This window comes from Manduca sexta, chromosome 14 (genome assembly GCF_014839805.1).
Source record: "Manduca sexta isolate Smith_Timp_Sample1 chromosome 14, JHU_Msex_v1.0, whole genome shotgun sequence".
NCBI lineage: Eukaryota > Metazoa > Arthropoda > Insecta > Lepidoptera > Sphingidae > Manduca > Manduca sexta.
The window spans coordinates 8,291,685-8,307,505 of record NC_051128.1 but is presented as its reverse complement, the minus strand read 5'-3'; the positions used below and the strand labels follow the sequence as shown (position 1 = coordinate 8,307,505).

Below are 15,821 nucleotides of genomic sequence, written 5' to 3'. Positions count from 1 at the left end.
TATTTTTCTCAACAAATCCTTTAGTTTAAGTGTGCGAAAAAATAACTAATCCGTCATCTTCGGCCATCCGCTATACTGGATTTTGAATGACATCACTTAGCTAACTTTGCATCGTTATGTAAACTAAACGTATATACAAAATTTTTATATTAGACGGTTGAGGACAATTGCTTCAAAATTCAGTTGCAAGATGGCAAGAACTCAGACATACATACAAACATTGCAAGTTTAACGAAAGTTTGTAAAAAAAGTAGAATTCAAAGCGCTGTTAATTCATTCAGTGTCATGCAGAGCTTTTTATTTAAGCTCTACCTACATGGCCCTGAACGTTCTAATACTACTATTAAGATTGTATTGTCATGAGGTAGTAATTTGAGATACGTACCTACATTAGAAAATCAGCAGTCAGCGGTCAGGTAAAAATGAATTCTATGTTCTTGATACTACTGAAAACATTCAATTCCTGTTTGTTATCATAACACTCATAACCCGTGGATTTGAGATGAGAATATTTGTGAAATTTTCTACAAACTCGACAACCTATTTCAACTAAGCTTAGGGGGGACTCCGTGCAAATCCTTGCTCAGCAGGCGTGTTTTATAAAGAAAACATTTCAACATTCAATATTTGTATTATTTTTGTAGCACATGGCATTTTGTATATTTTTTAAAAGAAATGATGCATTACTAATGTTTAACTAAGGGGTATTAATTACCTATTGATTTAGAGCACCAATAAAATAAGCTCTTTATTTATAAGCAAAATGAAATTTGATTTAAATGATATTTATCTACTGTCCAATTATATTTTCCAATAACGCCATAATACTACTTATACACAAGAGTGTTTTTAACCTAGGAGTCGAACCTATGACAGTGAGGATATCAGATTCTGTTATTACCTCTAGTATACCTGATGAGGTATTTAAAATTCGCACTCAGGTTTATTTCGTAAGCTCAGTAGTAGGTACCTACCTACTAATCGCCCAATCTCCAAAATGTTTTATTCGATAGTGGGTATAGTTTAGTTTTTAATGTACACAATACTTGTAAATTGTTAATTACAATCGACTAATATAGGAAATTCTTTCCTTTTTTCTTGATTTGATACTGTACTTATTAAGGTATACTAAGTAACTGGAAATAAGTCTCAAAACACAGTGTCACTCTGCTCTCAGATGTTCAATAAATTATTGAATTAAAAATGTAAATAAAGTTTGTTACTACCTGACTAGCTAATTTTTTGCAAACAGAGGACTCCACAAAGCAACTAACTTAACATGATTTTGTTTATGTTCCTCTATTAATTGGTCATAAGTTCAGCGAACTTTAAATAAAATAATATTAAACACGTCGTCATGTAGAAACATAAATAGACGTTCAGAGGAGGGTCCCGTATTGAGTGTTTTATACGTAAGTAATTTACAAATGTAACAGTCGGTGGCAAGTAAGCATATGATTGCATTGCATTAATTATACTTCGCTAATGGAAGAGGCCAATATCGATTTTCGCTTATCGCTTACGACGCCGCCAGCTGCGTATTCACTATGAAAAATATATTTTCTATTTGTTTTAATTTACTAGTGCTGTAAATAATATTTATAAGCGTGGAGAGTTCTGTGTTACTCAATGATATAAGGATTTTAAGATACGTTATGATATACTTAATCAAGGATAAATAATATAATATCCCAGTAGGAATAGATTAAAAATGTAATGGGTTGCTAATGTTATATTTTAAGAAATATAATTAAGGTTATGTGATGCCTGAATTTTGTCGAGGTGTATTACACGTACGAAAGCTCTTTATATGTTTAGTATAAAAATAATGATTATAACAATGGATCATAATTTATACAACACAATCTTTTTTTATTATATTTTATTGACTTTCCGAAAAAACAAAACGTAGCATAGGTATATATAATCTAACTTTCTTAGCCATAAATAGTCTCAATTAATCACAATAATGAATGTTAGGCGCATTTACTCTCCCTGTGGCTGACGCTGGCGTATTGCTTTTTGAGCATTTCGTTGAATTCCGGGTCGTCCCACCCCCACAGATGATGGGTGCCGTCGCCGGTCCTGTGTGTACGCTGCTTTATGATTTCCGGCGATACTGTTTTCAAGTCGTAAGCTTGACCAATCTAAAAAGAAGTAAATAGATGTCCAGTTAATACATTGGAAACGATCCGTCAGTTTTAGAAATATGTAAAGTAATCATATATTTTGTTACCTATGTAAGTAACAAATCTAGAAGAAAAAACATAGTCTAATATAATTGACGGTAAAGTTTAGCAGTTTTAATATTACGCTGGAATTGATTCAGTGCTATATAATATTAATGACTAGAAAATAAATAGACTAAATAATAAGCAATGCATAAAGTCGATAAAATAAGGTATATATATTAAGAATATATGTATAATAAGAATAAGGTTTAATAAGCATAACTATTATTTAAAAGTAATCTTGTAGAGGATGTACTCTCGGGGAATTTTCTAAGAATTCTAATCACTGTCTTTACGTATCTCCACTCATTATTATTATGCTGTAACTCTAATCTTAAAAAGTTTACAATGTTTACATTCATCATCGTCATTAATAAATAGAAACTCGCCACAAATTCTTATTTGGGCATTCGTTATGACCGAGAATTTGAAACCTAGCCATGCGTATTCCTTTGCACGATGCAGCTTACCTCAAAATACATTGTGGGTTTTGGCTAATACTAATAAAACCATGTCTCAAATTTTGTAGGATTTGCATAGAGGCATATTTAGCCAATGGTTTTTTACGGTAAGATTCTTATCGATAGAACAAGCGAACAAGTGTTTTAATAATGACAATTTACACAAGTAAATATATCATTCATTAAAACGCCTCGTACGTACAAGGCATTTAAATCGTATTTTGAGTGTTTCAAGCACTTTGGCAAAGATTCGATGTTTATGTTCTGTATTTGCATTTGTACAAGTACATTTTGTTGGAGTTTAGAGACAATATGTCTGCCCCATAAGGGATTTGCATGTTCGGAGAAATTCGCCGGGAACTTCGATGCTATTTATTGAATTTCGCTCGGGTGGCCGTTGGTACTACTGTAAGCTTTGCATCAATTCTATACCTATAACTACTTTTTGTGCATACTGTGGAAGCAGCGAGACGACAGTCCGACTTTTTCAAAAAAAGGCACTGTTTATTTTAAATTAGAGATTTCTCAGCGATTGTTATATTTTAGTAGAATCTATTTGATTCTGTAAAATGTTTTAATGATAAAATAACCATATTCTACTCTACCATACTGGTATAATATTTCACTCCAAAAGAAATACTTTGAAGTTTATTTGTCTCTTATTAAGTATCTTCGTTTTTTCTAATTGCCCATTAATAGCTACATACATCTTTACCTCATGATATTATTGGTATCTTTATTCTGTCTATATGCATACTACATATCTACACAATTATAACGAAAATACCATCATAGATGTAATTGATGATTGTATAAAGCCATCTGACATAAAACATGATACATACCATAGCCATGGCGTCAATAAACATGATGGTGGGTGTGAGCATATTATATAAAGGGTGTTCAGTGGCGCGGTAGTCCCATGGGAACGTGTGGTGGTAGTTGTGGAAGCCTTCTACACAGATCAGCCACACGCCGATGTTCTCGCGAGGGTTCAGTGACCTGATGAGATAAGTTATATCAGTTGTGCAAAACTGTGTCAATAACTGTATATTCAGATAATAATACGATTATTTTTGCAAGACATCCATAGAATAGTAATTTTTAATTACTCATAGTAATTTTAATTACTAATTTTATTTACCTCAGTAGCTGATTTTTGAGGCTAGCCAACAGCTATACAATAAAATGAGCGAAATTATACTCAACGAGGCTGAATGAACAATGACTGACAAAACTAATTTAATAAAAAAATGATACTTAAATCATGTAACACTCTTAGAAAATGTTGAAGTCATATTTCAACCATCGATATATACTTAGTTTTAAATTCTGGATAAGCAATATTCCAATAGATAATAGGCAAATGATCGCAGCTCGTTTCTATCGGATCTACCATAACAATGGAATCAATTATATGTGAAATAGGGCGCACAATGTACGGAGATGTTTAATGCTAAATAATTCTAACAATACATTTAAACGTATGCTTACCCTCCTAGCCCTTGGACGCCTTTAACACAATACTTACTTTAATGATTACATTTTTATTTAGAAGTGGGTGTTTTGTGAATGAAGTGGTCTTGTCTAATTGTATCTAATTCGAATAATAATTGATTGGAAAAGTCTAAATTGTTTAATTGTTGTCTCTATACTTAATAATTTTCTTGAAAAATTGGAAATTATGATTAAAGATACTTCTTACACTTCGGTTACAGTTTATTTACTTCGATCAAAAGCTGATATATGAAAATTAAGAAAATATTCAGGCACAAAGAACATTATATTAGATATTATGTTAAGTGAAGAGCATCATGGCAACCGTTGTCCCAGATACGGAGGCAATCTTGATCTTAACTGCTAATTATGCTCAATGCCCTTCCTGGATTATTCGCGAATTTATGTAATCCACCAAACTAGTTAGTGTGCTAGCCTACTTGCACTTAAGTGGAAGGTAATGGAAATCATATTAAAATTCAGATTTACTGATTTATGCAAACAAGATTGCATATTATTAACACCGTCTTTAGAAATATTTTTTTAATGGCTAAGACTCTTGGTGATTTTGAAGTCTCGGGTAAAGCTAGAGTTAGAAACTAAATATAGTCTTACTTATCATAAGGTCTATATCCGAAGGTATGCGCGAAGCTATTGACGCTCCACACAACATTAATGCCGCAGGTATAACGCAGAATTGTCGGAATCAGGAATGCGTTCAACCAAGTCTCATTCCAGAAATACACTGGAATAACAGTCGGTAAAACAAAACACAGTATCGGCATCATTTTCATGTAGTGCCTGAAATAAAACGAGAGTTGAAAATAAAATGCCTGCAAGCACAATATTTATTGGTCGACACAATGTAGTTGTGAAATACACTTTCTGTAATAGGTATTACTCCTTTTCTATTAATAGCGTTAAATAATTTACTGCATTAACAAAAGATTTCGGTCAATTATCGTGAATGAAGAGATGCTTAAGTGTTTCTCTGGTCGATTTTTCAGCTATACTAATTTATAGACAGAGTATGTATAGTTAAATAAAATTAAACTATTTTTCGGATTTTATCGCGGTTTTGATATTTTAGTTTTCTCCCAATGTTTCGAAGCTTTCTTTGCAGTCTTCGTGATCACGGAGGTGGATGACCAACAAACTAAAATATTAAAACCGCGACAAAATCCGAAAAATAGTTTAATTTTAACGACTAACATTCGCGTAAACATAAGAAATCATTAGAGTATAGTTAACTTTGCAGGGGCGGCTGTGGAAGCAGACTTAGACATTTCCGTCAGAGGAAGCTCGCAGTCGTCCCTAATGCGCCGAAGAGGGCCACCGCGGAGTTTTAGTTGGTATGCCGTGCGTTGTACATAGGTTAGGGACTCGGCCCGGCGGTCGCCTGAAGGTCGACATCAAATCCAGGCGGCGCAATGCCGGGTCGTAAGGCACGGTGACCCCAACATAACCGCTCAGTCGCCCCCCACGAAGGCTGAGCGGTAGTCATAAGACACTTTCTCCGCGAAAACAAAAAAAAAAAAAAAAGAGTATAGTTAACTTTGTTTTCGAATAGTGTAAATAATAGCCTATAAATATAAATATATTTGTACTTGACATTGTATCATTTTATTTATCTTTCTATTAAAGTGTTACATATGATACAAGTTTAAAAAAATCTAGGTGTCAAAGAAACTCTTTGAGAGTTAGAGCCGCATTAAAATCGATCTCAACTTTGAGTAGGATCTCAAGTAGACATTTAATATATTGAATTATATGATAAATAAAGGTTAAGTTGTCATGAGCTTGTTTTCAGCTGGGTTTGAGCGGTTAAATAAACGAAACTGAGATGTCGAAATTGGTCACATATTGTAACTTAAGATATCATTTGAGCTGATGTTAAAATGGCGAATATCTTAAGATGCTGACCTTAATTTGATAGCGTTTCAACTGATATCGCACTTCAGAGCGAAACTGAGTAACGGTCCTACCACTATATTCGGCACCATTCATGTGAACTCTTCCAATCCGATTTATTATTAACCATGATATATGATGATGATGATAACTTAAGAATTGTTTGTGCAGGCAAATTAGTTATAGGTACATAATCCGAAGAAGTTTTTAGTTACACGTTAGTTTAATTTGTTTTTTGGTTTGCCGATTTTATCACTTACGAAAGAAGACAAATTTCATTCGATTGAGGCGAAATATTATACATCAGTTTTAAGAAAATAATTCAGTTAATCATTTGACCTTTAATGTTTACCTACACTTGTTCTGTCGCGTCCTAGAAGCTTTCTATCCTTAATACACTTTTCCGTAGCCTTTTCGCCCACTACCGCTGTGACCACATAATTCGATTTTATAGAGGCGTGGGAGAAAATTCGTTTAAAAATGAATAAATTCCATTAACAGCGTTTTTCCACCTGTTCGCTTGCATGTTCGCTTGATGCTTACATATATTTCTGATATGTTTTATTTAACATATAGAATTTAGATAATAAACAAATATTATTACGTAATAATACATAAGCAAATGAGTTCTACATTAAATATACTTAATATGATCTGTTTCGTCATAATATTATGGATTAATATAAATATTTCAAAAGAGGCAAAAGTCCGCATTAGCATTTAACTCTAATTCGGGATCTATAAGCAAACGGTTAGATACATGGAGTTATTTGAATAAAGATTTTTTTTAAATTTATTATTAATATACAACCTGATAAGAGGAAGTAGAGGTAAAATTTATAAACCAGTCTTGATCTGCAATCAGTTCTCAGTATTCGTTCGACTTACACTTAACTCTTCAGACATAATTTAACTGAAGAATCCAACCTACATCATTATTATAACAATCGCTTTGTTATTAACGGATCACATAATTCCACGTTGTTGCGAATAATACATGTAGCAATGTACGAGCATCTTAATTTGTAATCCTGGGGAACATCCGCAGTGAACGTTCGTCAAAGGCTTAGCTTGCCATGGGTGTAGTCGTTACGGATGATAACTATAGTTCTACCTACTATCGTTATGTACATTTGTCCTATTTCCATCCCCATTAGCGTTAACTTGTTTCAGTATTATCTTGCGTAACAGAATCCGTGTATAGTCTTTTGTTTGTTAACGTAAAAAGTTTCATCCAAAAATTATTTTGTATTTGTATTTAAGTTTTATAATGCACTAGCTCACGACTTGGCCCGTATGAAGGAGTTTTCCGGGATAAAAGTCCCGGTATATATTTTCCCAGGATGGAAAGTACCCTGTAACTTTCCCAGGGTCTCAAATTATCGCCATATCAAATTTCATAAAAACTCGTTTAGTAGGTTTGAGAATATCGATAAGATACAGACAGACAGAAAAGGGGACTTTGTTTTATAATATGAATTAATATATTTTAAAAATGTTGTAATTAAAATAAAATGTTTACTTGTAAGACTTTATGTGATGCAGTGTAACAGTACGCGTGTAACAGACTTACATGAGTAAGATTTAGGGTACTTTTGAGACTTAACTTTGGCCATTAAAGTCATATCCAAACTACTTGGGACGCTCAATAAGTATTATACTGAACATTATAATATGGGTACGCATAACAACGCTTTTAGTCTTTGATATTTTTTATATCTTATAAATCAACCAGCAATACAACAAAGTGCCATTTCTAAAAATCGTAGTTTTCTTTTTATAGCACAGCTTGTAAGTTCTATGGAAAAATTTACTATATTAAAACAATGAATTATGGGAGGCGATATGACCAAATCATTGGCTTGATGGTTATTATCGTTCTTCCAAATAATAACTAGATAGCTAGAGCATACACTAATTAATTATAAAGTATTTACTGTTTAGCATTTCACCCGTCATCTTAATAAGTCGCTTTCTTTAAAATTACTTACTTTTTCTGGAACATAACAACGGGATCGTCGTATAGGTCGCTGAGATCAATCCTTCTCCCACCTTCTAGAACCTCGGGGCTCTTCTTGCAGCACAACCAGCCCATATGCGAGAAGAACAGGCCACGCTCAGCGTTGTGAGGGTCTGCATCCGTGTCGGCGTACTTATGGTGTGTGCGGTGGTCCCGAGCCCATTCGAATATACAGTCCTAGGGAAAATTATCCAAAACTACAAATCTATATATATAAACGAAAGTTGTGTTAGTTACACTATTTATAATTCAAGAATAGCTGAACCTATTTAGCTGAAAATTGGTAGGAAGGTAGCTTCGAACCAGGAGACGGACATAGGATACTTTTTATCCCGTTTCCGTTGGACCAGACATAAAACGTGGTATGACAAAACGAAATTTAGTATGGAGATAATTTAAGACCCTGGGAAGGTTATAGGTTATCCCGGGAAAATATATAGTGGGACTTTTATCCAGGAAAACTCATTCACACGGGCGAAACCGCGAGCAAAAGCTAGTTTGTTATAAAAATGTTTTAAATAATTTTAATTATCAGCAATATGCCCCGCATGTATACAGTGGATCTACATTCATTCCATTGTCCATTGTAATTAGTTTACAGGGATGCTGAAAATAAATATTTTTATATGATATTTTCCTTTTGGTATTTTTAGTTGGTCGAGTGATTCGTTTCAACAATGATTTATTACGCAAAAATAGCATTGTAAGTTTGAAGTATTTTATTGTAATGAAAGTGTAACTATTGCCGGCCGTTTTATTGCCCAGAGAAATGTGACGATAAATTATAGATACAATACTAAGATATAAACACGCACTCGCATACTAAAAACAATGCTTATTAATTATTATTTTAATAAATCACTGTTTTGTCACTTTCTTCATTACGATAATTTATATCAGACTCGAAGACAAAAAAGATTACGTTAATCACGGGTTAAATATATCGATCGTTCAGATCTCTTCTAGTTTCCCAATTGTTTCTCACGATAGTTCATTAATTACTTTCTTTGATGATAAAGATGATTGTAATATGTAGAAAATAGAAATTCTTTTGAAGGTTAATATTTCATTATGTATATGACAAATATATTATGATCTATTAGGTGGTAGATTGCTGATATAAATAAAGTAATAAGATCATTATTGCTAATATAATCATTATATTTCCATCTTAGGGCAACTAAATGCCACACGTAGGTGTTTCTTATTCTTTTACTTGGTAAAATCTGCGGCTTCGCCCTCATTAGTCGCCCGCTATAAAAGTCCCACTATGTACATTTTCGGATTGAAAAGTAGGATAAGAAGAAAAATACAATCTTTAATATTACTGAGGCTAAGACGTGTGTTACCTGAAAGCCCATGGTTTGCCATAACATCAGTAAGACGCGCAGGGGCGTCTTTGCTTTGAAACATCGGTGAGTCCATAATCTATGAGAACCGGCTCCTATTCCTATTGCGCACATTAAATGAACTGCGAATGCTGAAAGAATAATTCATCTTAGAAACGCTAGTATCAAACAAAATTAAAGGAAAAAAAATGTGTGACTTGCAGAAGAAAAAAAAGATAATGCGAAGTGTGGACGCACTAGTTATGGTTCTGTCTAACCCATAAGCGGTACGGGAGTGAGAGTTATTATTATTTTTTATTTAGGTCATCGGCAATGTGTATATTTCAAGCATTCTACACCGCTTATTCTTATGTATAGATTACCGGTAACACCTATAATAGCTATCTAAGTAAGAACTCTTACGCGAACTACCTATATATTTTTTCATAATAAAATAAATTTGTGGCTTAAATTGAAATAAAATGGAAACCTACTTACCAAACACATTTGTCTGCCATTTGGCGGAAGTAAACACCAAATAAAGTCCGTACACAGAGCTGACATGTAAAAACAAGAACCAGAATATATTAAACCAGACCAGCTCGTGTTTTTTTGGCGTCGCCTTCTTTAGCACCGATACATCTTTGTCCAAGCCAAGATCCGCTGTTTGTGTGTCAGACTCAAAGACGACCCCACTGGGAATCGGGTCTACTAGAGGAGGCATATTCTAAAAGAAGAAAGAAAAATAATGGGCGGGCAGCGTGCGGTAGATTATTCCGAGTGTAATTTATTTTCGAATAAACTTGGAGCTACTTTGAAAACTATTAGTGTTCGAGAATTTGCTAATCTATGTATCCAGTTTGTTATTGAGATTAAAAAGAAAATAGTCGTTCTAATAGTAAACATAATTCACTTGTGTTTAAGTATAAAGATGAAAAATAAAACAGATAAATTACGGCGTAATAAGGGAATTGTTTAGATTATGAAAAAATATTGGTAAGAAAAGGAGTCGTGGCGTCTGTTATTCGCAATTACCAAGAGATATAATATTAATTAGTTCGTATTTATAATTGTATTTTATTAATGGCGCATATAAAGTCATTACTGCAAACTTCAACAATCTCTAACTCTGGAATTGGGAATGAAAACATTTTAAACTAATTAACGTAGAGAAATTTGAGCAAAGTTCGACGCTGATAGGTCATTAACCCGTTGGCAATATGCCCACTACTTATAAAATGTAAAAGCCAGTTTGGTCGATTATTAAAAAGATTTCAGCGAAATGAGGTTTTATAATTATTAATTTAATTAGGCCATATTGAAAAGTATGTATATTTTGCGAAATTCCCTGTAGAAATGCATATAATATATTATATAATAATGCATAAACCCATTATATGTGAATTCATAAATAATGATAATAAAATAATATATATTGGTTTAATTAAAATATATTTAGTATAAATACCTCCTGTGTTTAATTGGAGCCCTGAAATATGTAGTAGCACTTATTTTTTTCAACGTACACTGAAATAAAAACGTTTGCTCAGTTGTATTTAAGGGAATTTTAACAATGGAATTATAAATTTAAATGCCTTCCACTGCATCTAGATCAATAAATTCAGGACGGGTCGGGATTACCACGTGTTTCGTTATTCTAATTACCATTTAATTACCATCGCATTAGTGCAGTTTACTAGTCATTGGAAATTATATCCTATTGTTAATTCGCCTTAATTACATTTAACTGACAATAGGTCATTCATAAAGCATAATGATATGGACAGATAGGCTGCTCTTTATCCTATAGAAGTTGCTGGTTTATTAAAACCTCCATTAGTCTTTTTACCTCCGTATTAAATCATTACGGCATAAATTACACAATTAAGTTATTTATGTGAACAAAGTCAAATCGTATGTGTTTTTCTCTCCAAATATATGTTTTTTAGTGTATGGAAGTACGAAAAACAGTAACGCTTATTATGTTTTCTCGTTTTTAGGGTTCCGTAACTCAAAGGAACCATTATAGGATCACTTTGTTTTCCGTCGCTTTGTCGTAATCCTTTCTCAGGAAAGCGTAGAGGTTGAAAGTTAAAATTTATATCAAATACTCGTGTCTACGGTCTCCTTCAGCTTTGAAAAATCTAACTTGCAAGTCAATATGATCAAAAGAGATGTCCGTTTATGTCACATATTTTCCGATATATAGTGGTTTTACAACGGAATTATGAAATTTGTCTTATGTCTTACAACCGTAATAAGTACTTTAAAACCTAAATAATTTTTATTATTACAAACATAATTATTTGCGGTCAGTACAATGACGGCAAAGTTAAGTTTGTCAAGTTTGAATTTACATGTACATAGGTATACTTTGATACCTTATCTACAAGTTTGCACTGCAATCTCGGAGCGCGAATCCAACTCGCACCTGTCCGGTTTTTTAGAGTTATATAGGCACTAGATATTTGAGCTTTATATTAAATTATTGGTTTATGTTTTACCAAAATAAATTAAGAAGTGTATACATATTAAAAAAATAAAATTCGAGAGTTTAAGTTGATATACTTAATTTATAGTTGTTTTTAGTTAGAAAATGGTTTAGCGCATATAACATGTGAGCATGCAAGCATTAACAGTAAAAACACCTCTCTTGACATTATGACTTGTACGTTCAAAATATAAACAGTAATAACATTCGCGCAAGCATCCAAGTAAACAATATTGCTTGCAGCTGCTCCGCCAAGAATTATTCAATAAAATTCTAATTTGGCAATATTTGCTCGGCCAGTTTAAATTTCCACGTTGAATATTGCGGATTCTGACCGCAGATTGAGTGCCACCGGTTAGAGCGGAATCCGTCGTTGCAGGTAATTTCCGACGTGGCGTCCAACCGAAATTGTCTAGCCCGCCTTCGTAGTCTGCTGTTAACATAATATTACCGAAATACGATGTTAAACTATCGGTTCGGTATACGGAGATACCCTATGTGACGTGAAATTATTATCGGACGAGGTTTCCCAGAAAATAGATGCAGTCAATACATAATTGCCAGTTAGCACGATGTGATACGGGCCTCTGATATTCAATCTTCTTGAAGTACAGGACAAGTATGGGTCGATATTAGACAACAAACGGAAACTTCATTGAATAACTAGCACAGGAAATACAGCTAATTATGTGTTCGATAATATTTTGTTGGTTATGAATTGATTCATTTCACAGATAGGTTTGAAAACCTCAGTATTATTTGTATTTATAGAGACGATAATGTTCTCGATCGTAAATTAGGCTCGTGGAAACCATTAACGTCTAGTTTTTCCATTAAATGTAGGTTACAAGTATTCGAGAATCAATAACGTTTTTAATTTTAATTACACTGACCACGATATTCATACGCGTAATCAATTAAATTACGAGAACATCAGCAATGAAATGAAATATTTAGTAATGAAATTATTTTCCAATACATAGTATGAGGCAGAACGGCTTTTGTGAATCATTAACCAAGCCACTCATAAAATTGTACGGCAGGAAAATTGCGAAATTTCATATTTAAATAATATTTTTAATGAGATCAGGTCGTCATTGATTGCTTCATATTTACACTGAAATAATTTTGGTGTTTATAAATTTACATGGAGCGACATGGACATAAAAGAATCAGGCTGAGCGAATTCGCGTATGTATCGCAAACACATGCGAGAATGAATGGGAAATCTTCCGGTCGAGTAAGTGAGGCGTGAAGCGGAGATTTTATTTTGAGGATGCTCCACTGATATCGTTTTGGTTTTTCCGGTTGGTGGGTAATTCTCAACGCTTTTGTGTATGTGGATAAGCGACAGCTTTCAGCCCAAACAGATAAAGCGATTTCATTTATCCCTGCTTATTTCCATAATTCGATATATTCTGCTTTAACTCGCGAATGTATAGTGTGAGTGTGTACGTGTACGTTGGAACTAAATGTTTGCATCGCATGTGAAGTGATAATATATTTACTTCCACAAAACCGACGGCGAAGTTTTAGAAGTGGAGATATTTGTTTTAGAAAAGTTTATCTTCGGCGGCAGATCGAACTCTTTGGCGCGCCCGTTAGCATATGTAATGCAGTTTTACCTATATCGATCCGTTTTACTTATACCTGGACAGGGTATTAGTAGCTTTTTGTTTGCAAGAATGTTGATGCAAAATTATTTTAAAATATTTTCTTGTTTATATTTTGCAATAATACACGAGTGTCTTTAGTACGGAAAATAAAGGAACGAAAAGTTATGACGATCATCATTATCATCAGAATGTCCACTGATGAACAAAATCTCTTTTAAAGATTTCCAAACCTAATATTACTGTTTTTGATTTATTCAATACCTTAAAAATGTGTACAATTTAGATTTAATAATATGCGTTATTCATAGCATATAAAAAGAGAAGGAAATAAGGTCCTAATGTGCTGCAATGAGTGACGTGTAGGCGCGGGTGAGCGGACGGCACGCTCGGCTTGCGCGATTGTGCGCGCGTTTTGTCGAGGACCACTCGATTGCCGCCCGAGCGACGCTGTTAGTATCACTCCACTGACCTCCGGGTAAAGATGCACGCCGTAATAACCACTACATGTTTTTTTTCGATTATATAATAATGAAATTACTGATTAGCGTTTCTTGGATGGTTTACGTCTGATTATTTTATATTACATTCGTTAAACCAAGCTAGTTTACGGCTACGTTATTCTCGCCGCTGAATTCAAAAATAAGAAAGATAGTGCATAGTTCAAACAGGAGAAATGACTTTAGTAAAATACATTATATAATCAAAACCAAATAAATTGCATTAAATATATTTTAAAAGACTTCTCATCTGAAAAAAGAAATGTATTTAAATTTTAATAATTTTGAATTTCGAATAAAACTTTATTCTATAGAAAAATAATATACTGAAAATAACGTCCTTCTGAAACATATTACGTTATATATTTGAGAGTTCTCGAGTCGATGTGTGGAGTGGTTGGGACGTAATTTTGACTAGAGCGGCTAGCAGTCGATTACCAGTATTGTGGTTTAAATGGGTTTCGATCTTGAAAAACCATTCGCTATGGAACAGAATAGAAATCTCTTTTAGGATATTTAATTTAAAATATAAAAAAATATCGTGAATACTCTGATGGTTCATTTATTTTTAATATGTAATAGTCTGTAAAAACACACATTACTGTTAATAATTTATTGAATTAATCTTTGTGCATCCAGTATAGATACTCAGATCTTCGTATCCCAAATCAAATCGACATCGAAGCCATTTTGGAGTCGGATTAATTAACCTAAGACCACTGGCGAATTTCTGGAAAATAACCAGAGCGTAGGCTGTATTTCAGTGTAAGATTTAAAATTAACCTCTATTACACAAATGCAATTATATTGTACATATATTTAAAAGCATTTTTATTACTTTTACAGCGGTTTTTACGGCTGCAAGTGCGCTATGAATAGTAAATAAAATGTACTCGACCGCCAGCGAGTAACACAAACACATTGTAAATTAAATTACGTTTGGAATATTCATTGTGAGCGTTGTGTGCCGGGCTCTATTACGTCGATAACAAAGGGCCAACAACAAGCAAGAATCAATTTAGCTCAAGAAGCGGTCGATGGCCATCGAATACTTCATATAATCGACCTGAACCGAACACTCTTCGAACTGGTGTTTTTAATGGTTTCGATATTTTAATGAATAGACTGGAAATTGGTATACATGGCGGATATCTTATTTTCTGTTGTATTTTTATCTGCTATTATGTGAAACGTTATCCGTTTCATTTTAGACATCGAATACCTAGTCGAATTAAAAAGTAAAGTCATAGAAGCAATCCTCAATTTCGTTGGATAAGGCATTTGAACATTTTTTTAAGACTGAACTTATATGGTATGATCACCATTCGATATAGCGCAAATGATCCTTAACTTAGTTCATGCAGATGCTTTTATATCTATGGAGGCATGTGATTGTAAGAACAATTATTCCATCACATAATATTATAATTAACATACCTAAACTTAAACAAAGGTAAATACAAAATACTTATAGCGGTGTATTCATTAAAAGTCGAACCCCATCTAATAATACAGACTTATAATGTTATAGAGCTCACAGCCCAATTGGCCTTCACCTGCAGCTCCACCATGGAGGAGTGGCGTACCAGTCTGGAGAGCCCGAGTGCAGATTTGAGGATCGTCGCGGCATTGCAACCTTTCTTCTTAAACTGACTTGATTGGCGCCACGGTGCATCAACATTCCATCTGATACAGATGCTGACGGGCCACGGGTATTTCGGTTTGTTGCTGTTGTGTTTTTGTCGGATAGGAAAAAAGGAGCCCGCCGT

At 33.6% G+C, this 15,821-nt stretch overlaps 1 protein-coding gene across 1 annotated transcript; it reads right to left on the bottom strand.

Annotated features, from left to right (window-relative positions):
• Window positions 1-1,865: 1,865 nt before the first annotated feature.
• Window positions 1,866-11,003, bottom strand: LOC115447626 (acyl-CoA Delta(11) desaturase). Its single transcript, XM_030174785.1, has 7 exons — window positions 10,917-11,003; window positions 9,947-10,175; window positions 9,470-9,600; window positions 8,092-8,297; window positions 4,805-4,990; window positions 3,538-3,694; window positions 1,866-2,147 (listed from the first exon to the last, which is right to left on the bottom strand). Exons 2-7 carry the CDS (start codon window positions 10,170-10,172, stop codon window positions 1,977-1,979), a joined length of 1,077 nt encoding a protein of 358 aa, XP_030030645.1. The 5' UTR covers window positions 10,173-10,175; window positions 10,917-11,003; the 3' UTR covers window positions 1,866-1,976.
• Window positions 11,004-15,821: the final 4,818 nt, after the last annotated feature.